Source organism: Artemia franciscana, chromosome 15 (genome assembly GCF_032884065.1).
Source record: "Artemia franciscana chromosome 15, ASM3288406v1, whole genome shotgun sequence".
NCBI lineage: Eukaryota > Metazoa > Arthropoda > Branchiopoda > Anostraca > Artemiidae > Artemia > Artemia franciscana.
The window spans coordinates 39382321-39400076 of record NC_088877.1 but is presented as its reverse complement, the minus strand read 5'-3'; the positions used below and the strand labels follow the sequence as shown (position 1 = coordinate 39400076).

The following is a 17756-nucleotide window of genomic DNA, read 5'->3' as shown; positions in this document are numbered from 1 at the left end:
TCCATTCCTCTTTCCAAACACATCCACTCTTTTACCCTAGAATTCCAACCAAGAAAGTCAGACGTTCTCGTCTGGCACCCTTACTTCTGAATTTTCTAATCGATTAAAATAGAATATACCTGTTGGTATACCTCTCCTACTTGCTGAGTTCTGCCAAGTCCTCTATTCCATTAACCTGACATTGCACACTAATCCAGGATTGCCTTAATTTGTCCCATCCACGAACAAATTCTTCTGTCTAACAGAGACTCTACCAATGGTTTCCTCACTAACTTATGTTCAATATTAAATAAAAACTAGTTTTTTTTTTAACTTAAAGTAAGGAGCGACATTAAAACTTAAAACGAATAGAAATTACTCCGTGTATGAAAGGGGCTGTTCCCTTCTCAAAGCCCCGCTCTTAACGCTAAAGTTTGACTCTTTCTCTCAATTCTACTTTAACTTTACTTTAAACAGTGAAAAAATTTACTGTTATTTAATTTCTGAACGTTTTTGAATTAATGCATGTTTGATTTTGGCTCCCCACACATAAATTATTAAAATGAAATTTGTATATTAATTCTTTTTTTGGCTAAATGGCTTTCTCTTAGTTTTGATCAGACGATTTTGAGAAATAAGGGGTGGGAAAGGAGACCTAGTTGCCCTCAAATTTTTCGGCTACTTAAAAAGGCAACTAGAACTTTTAATTTTTAACGAACGTTTTTATTAGTAAAAAATATACGTAACTTAATAATTAACTTACGTAACAAATTTTTATATTCTTATATTTTTATTATGTATATGAGGGGGTTTGTCCCCTCGTTAATACTTCGCTCTTTACACTAAATCTTAAGTTTTGTCCCAATTCTTTAAGAATGACCCCTGAATCAGAAAGGCCGTAGAATAAATAGTTGAAATTACTAAAAATACTTTAGCATAAAGAGCAAAGTATTTAGGAGGAGAAGAACCCCTCATATGCGTAATAATCTCTGTTCGTTTTAAGATTTAATGCTACTCCTTACTTTCAATTGAAAAAACTTTTTCATGTTTGTTTTTTCACTGTTTTTTTTTTATAGTAATGCTAGAAAATCCTGCGCCCTTTTCATTGAATTTTTCTTCCTCCATGACATATTCCTACAAGGAAAGACCCTCCCACATAACCCCCTCCCCTCAACCCCACCCTTCAAACCAAAAAAAAAAACCTGAAAACGTCTGTACACTTCCCAATCACCATTACTGTATGTATTAAATAAAAAAAACAAGTTTTTTTTAACTGAAAGTAAGGAGCGACATTAAAACTTAAAACGAACAGAAATTACTTCGTATATGAAAGAGGCTGCTTCCTCATCAACGCCCCGCTCTTTACGCTAAAGTTTGACTCTGTCTCTCAATTCTTCTTTTTAAAACAGTAAAAAACTTTAGCGTAAAGAGCGGGGCGTTGATGAGGAAGCAGCCTCAACTATATGGTTACGATAGTTCTGATACGCTGAATGCGATGGTGTGATTTTCGTTAAGATTCTATGAATCTTAACATATAAGATTCTTTTAGGGGGTATTTTCCCCTATTCCCCAAAATAAGGCAAATTTTCTTTGACTCTTAACTTTTGATGACAAAGACTAAATTTGACGAAACATATATATAATACTAGCTGTTGGGGTGGCGCTTCGCGCCACCCCAACACCTAGTTGGTGGGGGCGCTTCGCGCCCCCCCCCCCAAGCCCCCCCGCGCGCGTAAGTCGTTACGCGCCATATTAGTTACGCGCCATTGTAGTTGTGTCCCTATGTCCCACCTGTGAATATAGATATATATATATATATATATATATATATATATATATATATATATATATATATATATATATGTTTTTAACTACGTAAAACTTGCGAATATACAACATTCTTTGCTGTCCCATTGTCTGTGCATATAAATAGATTGTCAGGTTTACCGACTCTTGAACATGCAACATATAATGGTCCATGGGAAAACAATCCGTATTCAGATCTATACCTCATGATTCTAATGATTGCCCTTGAGCTTTGTTGATGGTGATTGCTAATCGACCATTCCCTGTGTCGCCGTCGTCATTTATATATCCCCCTTTGCCCCCGGCGTCCCTGTTGTAGTTGTGTCCCTGTGTCCCGGTCGTCATTTATATTCCCTGTGTCCCGTTGTCCCAGTCTGTGATTTCTCTTTGAGTGTCCCGGGCGTCATTTATATTCCTTGTGTCCCGGTCGTCATTTGTGTCCCGGTGTCCCAGTCTGTATATACATTCGTTTTTGAATTGGTCTTTTTTTTTAGTTTTTAGTTTTTTACTTTTTTTAGTTTTTTTAGTTATACCTCATGATTCTAATGATTGCCCTTGAGCTTTGTTGATGGTGATTGCTAATCGAACATTCCCTGTGTCCCCGTCGTCATTTATATATCCCCTGTGCCCCCCGGCGTCCCCGTTGTAGTTGTGTCCCTGTGTCCCGGTCGTCATTTATATTCCCTGTGTCCCGGTCGTCATTTGTATCCCGGTGTCCCGGTCTGTATATACATTCGTTTTTGAAATGGTATATGATGAAATAAATTTTTGTATTTTTCCCCTTTTTTTCTTTTTAGTTTTTTTTGTTTTTACTTTTTTTTAGTTTTTTTATTTTTTTCTTTTTTCTTTTTAGTTTTTTTTTTATTTTTATTTTTTTTTATTTTTATTTTTCTCCTTTATTTTTCTTTTTTTTTCTTTTTTAGTTTTTTTAGTTTTTTAGCTTTTTTAGTTTTTTTTTATTAGTTTTTAGTTTTTTTTCTTTTTAGTTTTTTTTGTAGTTTTTTACCTTTTTTTTTTAGCTTTTTTAGTTTTTTTTTTACTTATGTCCTGGTCGTCATTTATACTCCCTGTGTCCCGGTCGTCATTTGTGTCCCGGTGCTTTGTTGATGGTGATTGCTAATCGAACATTCCTTGTGTCCCGGTCGCTTTCTCTTTGAGTGTCCCGGTCGTCATTTATATTCCCTATGTGCCGGTGTCCCGGTCGTCATTTGTGTCCCGATGTCCCGGTCTGTAATTTCGTCAGTCGAAAACATGACGTCAGTCGACACATAAACATGACGTCACTCGACAGACACACACACACACAGACAACTTATTTTTATATATATATAGATATATTATATATGAAACATACATATATATACAGCATGAAAATCCGATTCTTTTGATGCATCTTTTAACATCAAAATTCCGTTTTTAGAGTTTCGTTTACTATTGAGCCGGGTCGCTCCTTATTCCAGTTCGTTACCACGAACTGTTTGACTTACTCCTCTTTTGCAGTACTTCCATATTTTTACAAACCTCCTACTTCATAACAACAAAATTACCAAATCACCTTTACTTACTAAGCTATTGAACCTCTCTAGCACCCTTCTATAATACTTTAATTTTAATCCTTCTAATATAACACCCTAAAACGCCCGCCGAATTTCTGCTCCATTATGGACCTAATCTTAGCCTCAAACACCCGCTTCTGTAACTTATCTCCAAGACCTACTGACCTGAAGTGGCTACTTGTACCCATCTCTATTACCCTGTTCCCGTTTTTTTTCAACTAATTATAGGCTGAACCTCCTTTGCAAACCTAAACCCCAAGCAAATAAACTCATCCACAAGAGGCAAATTCTACATTCTATTCCAAAACTAAACTGAATTTCTCTAAAGTCAATCCGTCTCCATTAGCAATATGACATAACCAAAGGATTCTGCTCTCAAATCCCAACAGATGTAACTAATTCATGAAAAAAAATCAGTTAAAAAATCGGCTCAATAGTAACTGAAACTCTAAAAAACGGAATTACGGTATAAATAGCTACATCAAAAGAATTGGATCTTTATGCTGATTTCGAATATATAAGTTTCATCATGTTTTATTTTACCCATTACAAGTTATAAGCCGGAGAAAATTTGGCGGATTGGGGGAGAAGGTTTCATGGGAGGAAATTAAATTAAATTAAAAAACAAGTATTTCCAACTGAAAGTAAGGAGCACAATTAAAACATGAAACGAACAGAAATTATTACATATACGAGGGGGTTCACCCCCTCGTCAATACCTCGTTCTTCACGCTAAAGTTTTACTTTAGTACTTTCGAAAGATCTATTTATTCTAATTTAACGGCCTTTGTGATTCAGGGGTCATTCTTAAAGAATTAGAACAAAATTTGGACTTTAGCGTAAGGAGCAAGGTATTGACGAGAGGGCGAATTCCCTCATATGTGCAATAATTTCTGTTCGTTTTGCTCCATAAGTTTTAATGTTGCTCCTTACTTTCAGTTGAAAGAACTTGTTTTTTGTATTTAATTGAATAAAAAAAACAAGTTTTTCCAACTGAAAGTAAGGAGCGACATTAAAACTTAAAACGAAAAGAAATTATTCTGTATATGAAAGGGATTGTCCCCTCCTCGGCGTCTCACTCTTTACGGTAAAGTTTGACTCTTTCTCACAACTCTACCTTTAAAAAAAAAAGAATAAAATCAGAGTTTGGAGAATTAATAAGAATTAGAGTAGCGTGGAGAGATCAAACTCTACCGGTTAATAAATATATATAAAAAAAAATATACGAAGTGCTAGAAATATCCCGTACCTAATACTTGAGACAAAGTGAATACAACACAAGAGTTAAAAAAGAGTAAAGGTTTTATTTTTAAAAGAAGTTTGGCTTTTGGATATAATAGTATTGTTTTAAAAAGAAAATCAAGAAAATCAAAAGTTTTAAAACTTGACCAGATTTTTATAACCTAGGAAGATGGTATCCATTTCATTCTCTTTGATCATTAGTAGATGGTGTAAATACTAAAAGGCTGTTAAAAATGTTTAGAGAAATCATGGGACAAAACATGTTGGAACCGTGAAAAATAACAAAAAAGAGAAGAATCCTTCTTCTAGTCATTAGCCTCCCTTAAAGTGCGACTAGTCTCTAACAGTTAACATCTTTACGATTCGATAGTTTCTGACACCCATTGATACCAAATTGTTTTCGAAATACAGGTACATAATGCAGAACTCTAAGTAATTGCTTGCAAATACGAGTACTATACAATAGGTTTGTACGTACAAATACGTTGCATATCCCAACAAGGCACTCAGCCAACTGATGTAGTATTCCAAGGGCTAGGGATTTTAAGATTATCACTCGAATAGGTTGTGTTCGAAATAGATGCTGCTTACAAAAATTTGCCTATTGCATATGAGCCTTTGAGTCGAAGATAGTTTGAGTCACAGAATGAGAAGTTCCATTTTGGAGAAACCATACTTTTGTTGATAGTAGGAAACATCTTGGAGACAGTGTTTGTTTAGTCTTTTGTGGGTTCAGAAACAAATTTAGATTTAATATTCTGGAGTTTAAGGCCGTGATTAAGTGAACTTGAAAACATCGAGGTTCAAAATTGAAGTTAGGGTAGCCTTCTGTCTTTCAATTCTCTAGAGGCCGTCGATTGTCAAAATCCCTTCAAATAGCACTTATACATTGGTGGAAATAGCAGGTTAATTATACCAGCTTGTCAATCTGGTCTCTAGGGCGATCTGAAACGTTTCTTTCTGGCAAAAAACTTGTAAAAATTTTCAGGTAGCTGAAAATATTCTATGGGACTATTCGAAAACAGGAAAATACATCGAAAAATGGTTGCAATTATCTTACAGGTTATTGTCTTCTGCTCATGATAGTAATGATTTTGTTCTAAAAGCAATATCCTTCATAGAGTACACTTGGGAAAAAGAGCTAGACATTTTCTAAGATTTCTAAGCAATTAGAGAAAATATAGCAAAATCCTGGCAAACATTTTGTAGCATCTTCAAGAAGCTACGGCCTGATATTAAAAACGGTATCTTCCGACAATGAATACTTCTACTATTAAATAGAAATTTTCAATTTTAACATGAGATTTTCGAGTTCCTTCAGTTCACTTAATCGCGGCCTTAACAGTGAACTTTTAGCATATCTGGTTAGGCCTCTCCTAAGGGGGCTACGGTACTCCCCCCAGAATAGCTAAATACTTTTTCCCGATAGCTTTTGTTAAACACAAGAACAAGAATGCTCGAACTTGGACCAAGTACCACATAAGTGGCATAAGATGCAAGCCAAAATAAAAATTTATAAGTATTTACATCAATGTCAGAAGGCATAACATAAAGAAAAATGGCCCTGTAAAAAACACATGCAATGAACAGCGTTACTTGAACTGCTAAGGCCTTATGAAATTCAGGGACACAGTCTGGCCTTGTAACTTTAGACCTGGTCAAGCTTCTGCTATAAGCCCTTATTGCAATCATTGAAAATAATAAGTATGGTGCAAAGAGTCCGATTGTTAACCAGTTGATTTCACTTTTTGCTTGTTTTATTCTGTTAAAGAAGGAGCGGAGCTCACCTGTGCATAGTGACCACATAATCTGACCTCGTAAAATAAAAAGAGCCCCAAAAAAGGGGAGGGTTGTTAGAAAACCTGTAAATGTAGCATAAGTAATCAATTTCCTTTTTGTCCAAGAACTGCTAATTAGAGGAATGTAGATTTTGAAGAAGACAGCCAACTCAAGGCCAAATAAGTAAGTTTGGACTATAATAAGCCCAATTTGTTCAGTCAGTTTATAAAATACGCAAACTAAATCTGGTAGTTCATAAAACCACATTAGCAAAAATGAAGCACATATGTAGATGGTTACAAAATTCGATAAATATACAAGGGGTACATACATATATACAAGATCACTAAATCTTGCATACTCTTTAAGTGTTTTATATTGAATAAGCGGTAGAAAAAGGGATAGCCCTATTATTACAAAGGCTAAGATAGAGATGATAATCCCAAACGTATCCATTACTACCCTTGAAATCACAAAAAAAAAGTTAAAGAGGCCTTGCCCTGGGAGTGGTATGTAGGTATTACTTGTTATTTATTCACAAATTAATTAGTTCTTAACTTGACCTTGAAGTAGTGTCTCAAAAACTGTTTAATGTCAAACTCTTTTTGAGATGGAACACATTTCAAAAAGCCAAACATGACGGCAGATGTTTCATTTCAAAAACAGTAACCTCTATCCCCTTTATGAAAAACTTAATATGATTTCAGTAAATATTGCCATCAATAATAATGTTTAAACTAGAGTCCAAAAATTCAAACTGAAGGTTGTACGTTATTTTCTATCACCAACGTCACTTAACGTCACTTCTTCAGAGAAACTAACATCGAACAATAAATTAAAACATAATTTTTGAGATCTCTGTTTTTTTTAATATTTCTTAAGGACAGGAAAAATTAGTTCGCATGTAAACTCCCGATGGTTATCAAAACGGGTACATACTTGTACGTAATAGCGTTGTAGTTAGTTCTAACTGTCTTAGCAATCCACTAGTTTATCTTAAATTTTGATCTTAATCTCAAAGCACAGATTTAAAAGTCTGGTTGGGGCTCACCATAAACAGTACAAAAAGGGTTTAAATTACAGAGAACAGATCCCGCCTTGTCTTAATTCGCATATAAGGTAATTTATGAGAGGTCATAGTCATATCCACCTCTTCTTTTCATAATTACCTCTCTTTTTCTTATTATTCATTTTCTTTATTATTTTCCTCCATATCATCTCTCCTCTTAAGGTAGCTAGAAAAGATGTCGTCTTTAACCGTGAATTGCTTAAAATCTAGAATAAATAAGAAACAAGAACTGTGTTCTACATAAGCCTATTAGCGATATTCGACCTATTTACGTTCGTGCCACAAAATGGAAGATCCTTACAACCGTTATTCGTCAATTAAGAAAAACAACTACACCAACTAAGGTGTGATCTTAGCAGTTAGAAAAACTTTTGTTCGCCTTTTTCACTGACAATGAATCGTTTAAGCGTTAAATGTAAACTAAACAAAACTGTGGATAAAGCTGTTATTATGCTAACGTTGCCTGGGAAATTAATCTTTATATTCTGGAGTTAAGGTTTTGTTTCAAAACTGTTATAAATTGAAGCATTGACGTAAGTAGCGCTGTTACTGCAATTGATCAAACATTAACACGAAATAAAAGTGTCATTGTGTCAATAGGCACGCATGCTAGAATAATGTTTTATGAAAGTGTTGACACCCCCTAAATCAGACGATTTATAGGGGTGTATGGGGACGGGGCACCAATTGGGGATACAAAATACCTTTTTTGGTAGTTTCATGTGAAAAAAGTGTCCCGCCCATAAAATCTTAAAAATACCTTCTTTGTGTCTCCATAAAAAATAAAATATTTTCCCTTTACATTTTCGCGAATTGGTCCCTTCTGGAAACTCGAAACGTTTTTTTTTTGTTTCAGGAGGTGCAGGTCCAAAGTCCCTCTCTCTACATTCCTACCTGGTGCCACTCCTAAGTCATCAAGTTTGCTTGTTCTTTTTCTATTATCGGTGGAGTTAGAAAAGATAATCTCATCAAAATACAGACGATGCTTTTAAATGAACGTACAAACCTTGCATTCTACGGTACTAATTAATCCAGAGGCGGTTTCGTCGGTAGGACAGAAGGGGCAGTTGCCACGGGCTCAGGAATTTTAAGGGTTCAAAATTTCAAATGAATAATCTAATGGTTTTAATAATTTTGAAATTTTAAAATTTGTAATTTATTAAAACAAAGGAGAGGGTGCAGTTAATAAAGGAAAATAATTAATAAATTAGTAACTTGTTAATGAAATAAATAAAAAACTAAGAGCGAATTATATATAGTAATAGTTAGATGATAATGATCAAAATAATTAAATTAATATGATTCACAATAATTAAATAATTTTGTTAATAAATAAAAGTTCTGTTAAAATTTTGCCTGAAAACTCTGGGAAACGGGGGAGGGGGAAGGATTGTCCTAATCAAAATTGTTCCCTTGGCACAAGGGACGCTAGAACTGTCACTGAGGTAATCGCTGAGATACAAACTTGCATTGGTGGATTTTTTGCTTTGGCAAGTTTTGATTAATACAGGATTGGGTTAATTTAGGTTAATTGGAAAAAGAAAAAGAAAAACACTTTTAGCTACCCTTTTTTTTGAAAACAATAGTAGCTTTGGTCATGCAGATCTTATTTGTTTTTTAGGCAAACTAAAATTTTGCTGATAAAAAGGTGAAATGAATCCAACCTAAGATTAAGTTCCAGAACTTAATTATTGCTAATTATAAGTAATAACTTGTTATTATTTTTTCTCTACTTGTATTGTAATAAGTTCTGAATGGACCCTAGTGTTTGCCGCTTTTATGTATCTAGAACTTACGAGTACGTTCCAGAACTTAATTATCGCTTATTATAACTAATAACTAGTTATTATTTATGTTCCATGGCCACGGATAGTATAAAATCATAGCCAACTTATATTACAATAAGTTCTGAATAGAGGCTCTAGTGTTTGCCGCTTTTACCTAGCATTCATTGTAAACAAGTAAAGGCGGTATATCATATAGACCTGCAGCATATTCTTCTAGTGCGCTGTGGTAATAATGAGTAAATAAATAAGATATTTATCCTATGTCAAACAGTTCGTGGTAACGAACTGTAGTAAGGAGCGACCCGGCTCAATAGTAACCAATACTCTAAAAAATGGAATTTTGATACCAATAGCTACATCAAAAGAATCGCATTTTAATGCTGGTTTTAAATATATAAGTTTCATCAAGTTTAGTCTTACCCATCAAAAGTTACGAGCCTGAGAAAATTTGCGTTATTTTAGAAAATAGGGGGAAACGCCCCCGAAAAGTCATAGAATCTTAACGAAAATCACACCATCAGATTCAGCGTATCAGAGAACCCTACTGTAGAAGTTTCGAGCTCCTATCTACAAAAATGTGGAATTTTGCATTTTTTGCCAGAAGGCAGATCACGGATGCGTGTTTATTTGTTTTTTTGTTTTTTTTTTTTTTTTTTTCCCCAGGGGTGATCGTATCGACCCAGTTGTCCTAGAATGTTGCCAGAGGGCTCATTCTAACGGAAATGAAAAGTTCTAGTGCCCTTTTTAAGTGACCAAAAAAATTGGAGGGCACCTAGGCCCCCTCCCACGCTAATTATTTCCCCAAAGTCAACAAATCAAAATTCTGAGATAGCCATTTTATTCAGCGTAGTCGAAAAACCTTATAATTATGTCTTTGGGGACGACTTACTCCCCCAAAGTCCCCGTGGGAGGGGCAACAAGTTACAAACTTTGACCTGTGCTTACATATAGTAATGGTTATTGGGAAGTATACAGGCGTTTTCAGGAGGATTTTTTTGGTTTGGGGGAGGGGTTGAGAAGAGGGGGATATGCTGGGGGAACTTTCCTTCGAGAATTTGTAATGGGAGAAGAAAATTTCCATGAAGGGAGAGCAGGATTTACTAGCATTATTTAAAAAAAAAACAATTAAAAAATAAAAGTGAAAAAGCTTTTTCAGCTGGAAGTAAGGAACAGCAATAAAACTTAAAACAAACAGAAATTATTACCCATATGAGGGGCTCACCTCCTTCTAATACCTCGCTCTTTACTCTAAAGTATTTTCGGTAATTTCAACTACTTATTCTACGGCTTTTGTGATTCAGGGGGTCATGCTTAATGAATTGGGATAAAATTTAAGCTTTAGTGTAAAGAGCGAGAATATGTAATAAAAACATGAGAATACAAAAGTTCTTTACGTAAGCTAATTTATAAGTTACGTAAATCTTTTACCAATAAAAAGATTTGTAAAAAATTAAAAGTTCTAGTTGCCTTTTTAATTAACCAAAAAATCGGGGGGCAACTAGGCTTCGTCCCCCGCTCTTTTTTTCTCAAAATCATTCGATCAAAATTATGAGAAAGCCATTGAGCCAAAAAAAAAAAAAAAAATGCAAATTTCGTTTTGATTATTCCTCTGCGGAGAGCCAAAATCAAAACATGCATTGATTCAAAAACGGTCAGAAATTAAAAAAAAAAACAAGTTTTTTCAACTGAAAGTAAGGAGTGACATCAAAACTTAAAACGCACAGAAATTACTTCGTATATGAAAGAGGCTGCTTCCTCATCAACGCCCCGCTCTTTACGCTAAAGTTTTTTACTGTTTTAGAAAGAAGAATTGAGAGAAAGAGTCAAACTTTAGCGTAAAGAGCGGGGCGTTGATGAGGAAGCAGCCTCTTTCATATACGAAGTAATTTCTGTGCGTTTTAAGTTTTGATGTCACTCCTTACTTTCAGTTGAAAAAACTTGTTTTTTTTATTTAATTAACTAATAGAGGACAAAGCGTAATGGTAGTTTTTGTATTATAGGAGAATTATGTGCAGATGAAGAAGTTAAGTGACGAATTAAGGTCTAAAATACAGGTCATCTCACAAGGTGGAGGACAGAAAGCTATTAGTAGACATAAATCCAAAGGCAAGCTTTTGGCAAGAGAACGAGTTGCTCTACTAACAGACCCAGGATCTCCTTTTTTGGAATTATCACAGTTAGCTGGATATAAGCTCTATGGAAAAGAAGATGTTCCAGCCGGTGGAGTTATTACTGGAATTGGAAGGGTATCTGGGTTAGTATGTTTTACTCCCAAAACATCCACCAATGAAAAAATAAATTAACAGTTACATGACAGTTTTCTCATTTTTTATATACCCTCCCCCTAAAAAAAAATTCAGTTTTTTTTCTTTTTCATTTTTCTTTTACTTTCCATTCAGTTCCATTTTTTCCTTTTTGTATTAAAGAAATCCCTTTATTTTCCCTTTTTCCTTGAACAAAACAAGAAAATACTTGAGAACAAAAAAAAGGAGGTAAATCTTTGCGGAAGTCTCGACTAAAATATTTGAATTTTTCTTTTATTTTTGTCAGTAGCCATTTACTCCTTTTTTATTGGTTCTACTACGTTTTCTCGTTGTTTTCATGATTAGCCAGTGTCTATTAGAAAGTGTCTATAGTGTCTATTAAATTTGTTGGGGAGGGGGTTTGGGCAGAGGAGAGAAAAGATCCAGGAAAATCCATTCCCTTGTTGCAATAATATTTTCATTAGAGTCATTTATTTATCTGAAAATCCCAAGTTTTTTGCCTAACAGATCGTTTTTGGCTTTTTCGATCTTCCACCCATTTTCCAGAAATTGGACGCTGGATAGGATATATAGGACTCTGATGGATATTTTTTTTCTTACTTTAGATTTCATAGTCTGCATTTCGTCTAGCTTCCTCTGCATTTCTAAACTTAACCTTTTCGCATGCTGACCAATTTTTTGCATAGTGATGGTACTGATAACTTAATTTTCTGCCTTCGGCCAGGAAATACAATCTGTAATTACAACAAGGTACAACGTGATTGTTAGAAAAAATCAGGGGGAATGATGACCAAATGGAGGGAAATCCTTCTCTTAAAGCATTTCCATGACATTGTTAATTTTTGGCCCGTATTTTAGTATTTTTAAAGTCGTAATGGGGATTTAAGGGAAGGGGATTATTAATGCTTCTTAAAAATGGAAAAATACCTTAAATGGTATTTCCCCTCCCCTCTTTGAAAAAGAAGAGATGCATATTATTATTGATAAATTAACGTAGGGAGGAGCAGGCTAAAGCGCCTTTGAATCTTTCCTTTTACGTAAATACGTTCTGAGACCATACTGGCTATGCATAACGTTTGAAAACAAGAAAGGAAATAATAAACTTGACTTACTTGACTTAATGCTCCTGCCGAAATGCTTCCGGTGTCGAGAGTGATGCTACATGGTGTCTCCATTTAGACAGTTCTCTTGCAAGGATGTGGACGTCCTCCTGAATATTTGCCATGGCTAAGAAGGCACCTGTAGTGTCCTTCCATCTGGTTGGGAGACGACCTCTTAGGCGTTTCCCGCCGTGCAGCACGGGATCAAAGTCAAAAATCGTTCGTATGGGAGTGTCGGGGGGCATGCGAAGGAGACGTCCCTACCAGCGTAGTGTTCGTTGGGCGAGCTGGACTGAGAAGGGCGTTTGAGCAGTTAACGCCAGGAGGTTCTCTTTGCTAACAAAATCGTGCCAGTGTAGTCCTTCAGCGCGGCGAAGATGTTTTGTTTGGGCTATATGTACGGTGCTAAGCACAGACTGAGTGGCCGACCAGGTTTCGGCTCCGTAAAGAAGCACGGATCCCACCGAAGCATTGTATATGCGCATCTTCGTCCTACGGCTGATAGAAGGTTTCCTTCACAGGGCACTTAGTCTTCCCACTACTGCTGAGGCTTTGGCAATTCGGTGCATTATGTCTTTGAGGATTGATCCGTCATTTGAGAGGATAGAGCCAAGGTATGTAAATTACTCAACAATCTCAGCTGGTTTGTCACCAATCATTAGGACTGGCAGGGGACGCGGTGAGTTACGGAGCTCAACAAACATCACTTTTGTCTTCTGCCAATTAATCGACAGCCCTATCTTTAAGGTTTTGTCAGCAAGGATCTGTAGGGCTTCTGTGACCTTCGACAGTGAATCGGAAACAAGAGCAAGGTCATCGGCATAGTCAGCGTCTGAAAGTACTCTATCGCCGTAATGCAACCCAAACTGGAGGCGGTTTATGGTCCGAATCATAATATAGTCGATGACACAATTAAATAGCTCTGGAGCAGCAGCACAGCCTGACGAACTCCGGTATTGATTTCAAAAGATGAACTGCGTCTGCCATTGACTTGCACTTAGCTCTCAGTCCCTTCGTGGAGCCGCTCGAAAAGGTTGCAGTACTTCGCTGGTAGTCCCGTTGATTTCAGTATGAGCCGGAGTGATTGCCGGTCGACAGAATCGAAAGCAGCCTTGAAACCCGCAGAGGCAACATATGCTTTTTGTCGAAATTTCGATCGAGTCTTTTCTATCAGCTGCCATATTGTGAATATTTGCTCCACGTTGGACCTTCTTGGCATGAAGCCAGCCTGTTCGATTCTTCGTTGGCTTCTGAGAAAAGTGGTACAGCGGTTCAGGAGGGTCACAACGAAGAGCTTCCCGGGCACAGAGAGGAGTGTGATGCCACGTAGTTGGAACAGATTCTTCGACTGCCTTTTCGTTTCCAGAGAGGTAGAATGATGCCCGCTCGCCGGTCTTTTGGAATCCATTTTGTACGAAATACTATGGAGAACAGTACTTGGAGCCAGAGAAAGGTCGCTGCCCCACCATATTTCAGCAGTTGTGCAGGGATACCACAGACTCCTGGGGCTCGGTTGTTTTTCATCCGTTTCAGAGATTTCAGGATTTCCTTAGAGGTGAAACAGTGTTACACACTTTCACACGGGGCCTCAGGGGTGCTGGATGCAACTTGAAGAAGGTCAGGGTCGAAGTGGCTAACACAGTCTAGGTTTAGAAGTGAAGAGAAGTGATCCTACCAGGCAGACAGTTGAGCGCTCTCGTCAGTGAGAATATTTCCATCATTAGATTGATAGGGCCTAGGGAGGATGGCTTTCCATCTGTAAGATCCCGAAGGTGTTTCTATAGAGCGCAGGTGTCACCCTTTCTGGCGGCCTCCTCAAGATCGGTGGCCTTTTTCTCGGTGAACAGCTTTCTGTCTCTGTGGAGGAATTTATTTCTTACGCCGTTTAGACGTCTCTTCGTCTAATTAGCTGTTCGATTTCATCTAGAGTTTCCTGCGATATCCAGGACTTTTTTCTGGGCTTCAGACGACCGGTAGTACTTTCGGCCGAAAGCAATACGCCGTCCTTTAATAGTTGCCATGCTTCTTCAGATTCTGAAATTTGATCAAGACAGTCAAAACTGTTTGAGATGGGGACAGCATAGTCCTGGCGCGTGTTGGAGTTTGCGAGATTGTTCAGGTCTAATTTGGGGGGACGGTGATCACTTTTCTGAGCTTTCAGGTGTAGTCTAAGGTTAGAGACGACAAGCTGTGCTCGGTGTTTCCCAATTCTGCACTTCTGTAAGTTCGGCAATTAGTTATAGAGGAACGCCAGCGTCGGGACACGATTATGTAGTTTAACATCTTTCTTGTTCGTCCGTCAATGCTGTACCAGGTATATTTGCGAACCTCTTTCCTTTGAAAAAGGGTGTTGGTGATCACGAGATCGTGCATGTTGCACAACTGAAGGAGCCTTAACCCATTGTTGTTCAAGCAGTCGGGTGTTACAGGTCCTAGAACATTGTTCCAAACGCCGTGTCTATCTCTGACACTGCCGTTGAAGTCGCCAAGAAGGGTTAAAACGTCATGAAGGGATACTTTTGCTAGGATGCTAGACAGCTGGGCGTAAAAACGATCTTTCATCTCATCTGAGGCTTGGTTTATTGGGGTGTAGCAGACAATGATGGTCCGTTTTCCATGTTTATGCTGGATTTGCGCTGTTAGTATCCTGTCTGATATTTGCTCGTAAGAAAAGAGGCGCCTCCTGGTCCGAGAGTCTAGCACAGGTGCGACTCCATTAGTTTTGGTTCTCTGATCACCCAACCAGATTAGGTGATAGACTTCACCAATGTCTTCAAAGTCGTTTCCTATAAGGCGAGCTTCAGTTACACCTGCTACAGCCACACCAAAACGCTTGAGTTCTAGCGCAAGCATTGACTTCGCTCCAGGGAAGTTAAGGGTCAGAACGTTCCAAGTTGATCAGGCGAAGACCATCTTGGTCAATAAGGTTCAAACGATGGTCAAATGTCGGTCCGGGGACATGCTGAGATCTTGAAGGGTAAAAAGAAGATCGATTATCCGAGGCAATAACATCACTATTCATTGCAATTAAGTTCGGGTGGAGTGTCGTAAGCCCAACCGACCCTAGGCCTGGGACATGATTAGCTAAAGGAGTCTAACTATTGAGTGTGCCTGGGGTGGGCTCCACCCACCTTGTGAGGTCAAGGCCACCCTTTGCGTGGAGTGTTTAGTTATGGGATTTTCCCATATCCAGTGGCACGTGGTCAGAAGACCAAGGTCTGCTTCATTCCGGACGAGCTCCACCCACCGCCAAATAATAAATGATAGAAAAACCACCAAAATAATAAATGAAGAGAGAAAAATCAAGTAGGTGAAAAAAAGAGGATTTTGTCAGCCAGTAGTGAAATATGAAGATGAAAATCAAGCAAATATTTCGACAAGGACCTCTGCCAAGTCGTCCTAAATGCAGTGTTCGGACTCGCCTATAAATTCCAATAAATTCCTATATTTTAATGCATTCCCATAAAATGCCTATATTTTGGCTAAAATCCTATTATTCCTATTATTCGGCTGAAGAGCACTAAGAACATTGCTCATGATTTGCAATTTTCTGTCTTTTGGTGTAGAATGATAATTAATTACAACTGTTGAGCTTTTTGAACTTAACTAATGCTTTGTGTTGGGCTTAGTAAGCTGCTTCTGCATGGGCTATGCTGTTGTGTTGACTTAGTAGCCTATGTTTTGTTTTTTGTCATGTTGGGCCTGTCAAAAATAAGCAAAGATCAGTATATAGGCTAGTAGTCTCTGCTTAATGAGACTGTAGTTCTTGCGACTTATGTGTTTCCTGGCTGAACGCTGGCTGGCTGATGTGAATACGGCCCAGGCTATTCTAAGATAGTTGCTAATCGAGGGAAGTATAATAGACGTGCACTTGGTAGGCTATATGCTACATTCTGTGATCAATCTGTCCTTTATCTATCTGGTCTTTATCCCCTTCTAAAGAAAAATGATTTTAATCAGATTCGGACTTTTTATTTCAGATATTGTACATTTTTACTTTATCTCCCCCCTTGGTATGGCAATGGTAAGATAATTCGTAAGTTTGATGTCCCTGATATAAGTGCAAAGTTGGCCCTCCTGCATGGAAGATTGTCGGAATCAGATTTTTATCGTTTATCGCCTCATCATCCTTTGGTCCGTCTGTTCGGTTAATCTCATTGTAGCATAGTTTTTTTTATGGTACTTGGTATTAACCAAGTGACACATAGCAATCGCAAATTCTGTCGGCCTGTCTGTCTTTCGGTCCTGGTTTTGCTACTTTAGGCACTTCCAGGTAAGCTAGGACGATGAAATTTGGCAGGCATATCAGGAACTGGACCAGATTAAATTAGAAATAGTCGTTTTCCCGGTTTGACCATCTGGGGGGGAGTTTGGGGCCCGTTAATTCAGAAAAAATAGAAAAATGAAGTATTTTTAACTTACGAACGGTTGATCAGAACGGTTGTTTTAAATCCCGACTGGATCTAGTGACATTGGGGGAGTTTGGAGGGGGAAACCTAAAATCTTGGAAAACACTTAGAGTGGGGGGATTGGGCTGAAACTTGGTGGGAAAAATAAGCACAAGTCCTAGATACATGATTGACATAACCAGAACGGATCCGCTCTCTTTGGGGTAGTTTCGGGTGGGGGGGGGGTTGATTCTGAAAAATTAGAAAAAATGAGGTATTTTTAACTTACGAACGGGTGATCGGATCTCAATGAAATTTGATATTTAGAAGGATATTGGGTCTCAAAGCTCTTATGTTAAATCCCGACCGGATCTGGTGACATTGGGCGGGGGGGGGGACCTAAAATCATGGAAAACGCTTAGATTGGAGGGATCGGGATGAAACTTGGTAATTTATGTGACCAGGCATCCCGCGCCATCTACCACAGATCTGATCCCGAGGACTTCCGAATCCTATATTTGGCCTATATTTGGGCCCGGGAAATCCTATAAAAATAGGACAGAGCCTATAATTTGAAACAGACCGACCTGTCCGAACCCTGTAAATGCTAAAAAAAAAATAAGAAAGAGGGAAAAAAAACAAGAACAAAATCTAACCTTCTCGAGTGTACTTTACGAGAGGAGAAAAGACTCCTTTTTCTTTCCTCTTTTTTTTCTTTTTTCTTTTTTCTTTTTCTAGGAGAGAGGACGACTTAGCGGAGGTCGAAATATTTGCTTGATTTTTATC

General features: G+C 37.6%; 1 protein-coding gene across 2 annotated transcripts in view; it reads left to right on the top strand.

Annotated features, from left to right (window-relative positions):
- The window catches only part of LOC136036456 (methylcrotonoyl-CoA carboxylase beta chain, mitochondrial-like), a 90918-nt gene that overhangs the window by 19862 nt on the left and 53300 nt on the right, over nucleotides 1-17756 (top strand). For both annotated transcript variants that reach the window (XM_065718700.1, XM_065718699.1), the window contains exon 2: nucleotides 11219-11472. In XM_065718700.1, the coding sequence (XP_065574772.1) occupies nucleotides 11219-11472 (254 nt within the window). The remainder of the gene's footprint in view (nucleotides 1-11218; nucleotides 11473-17756) is intronic.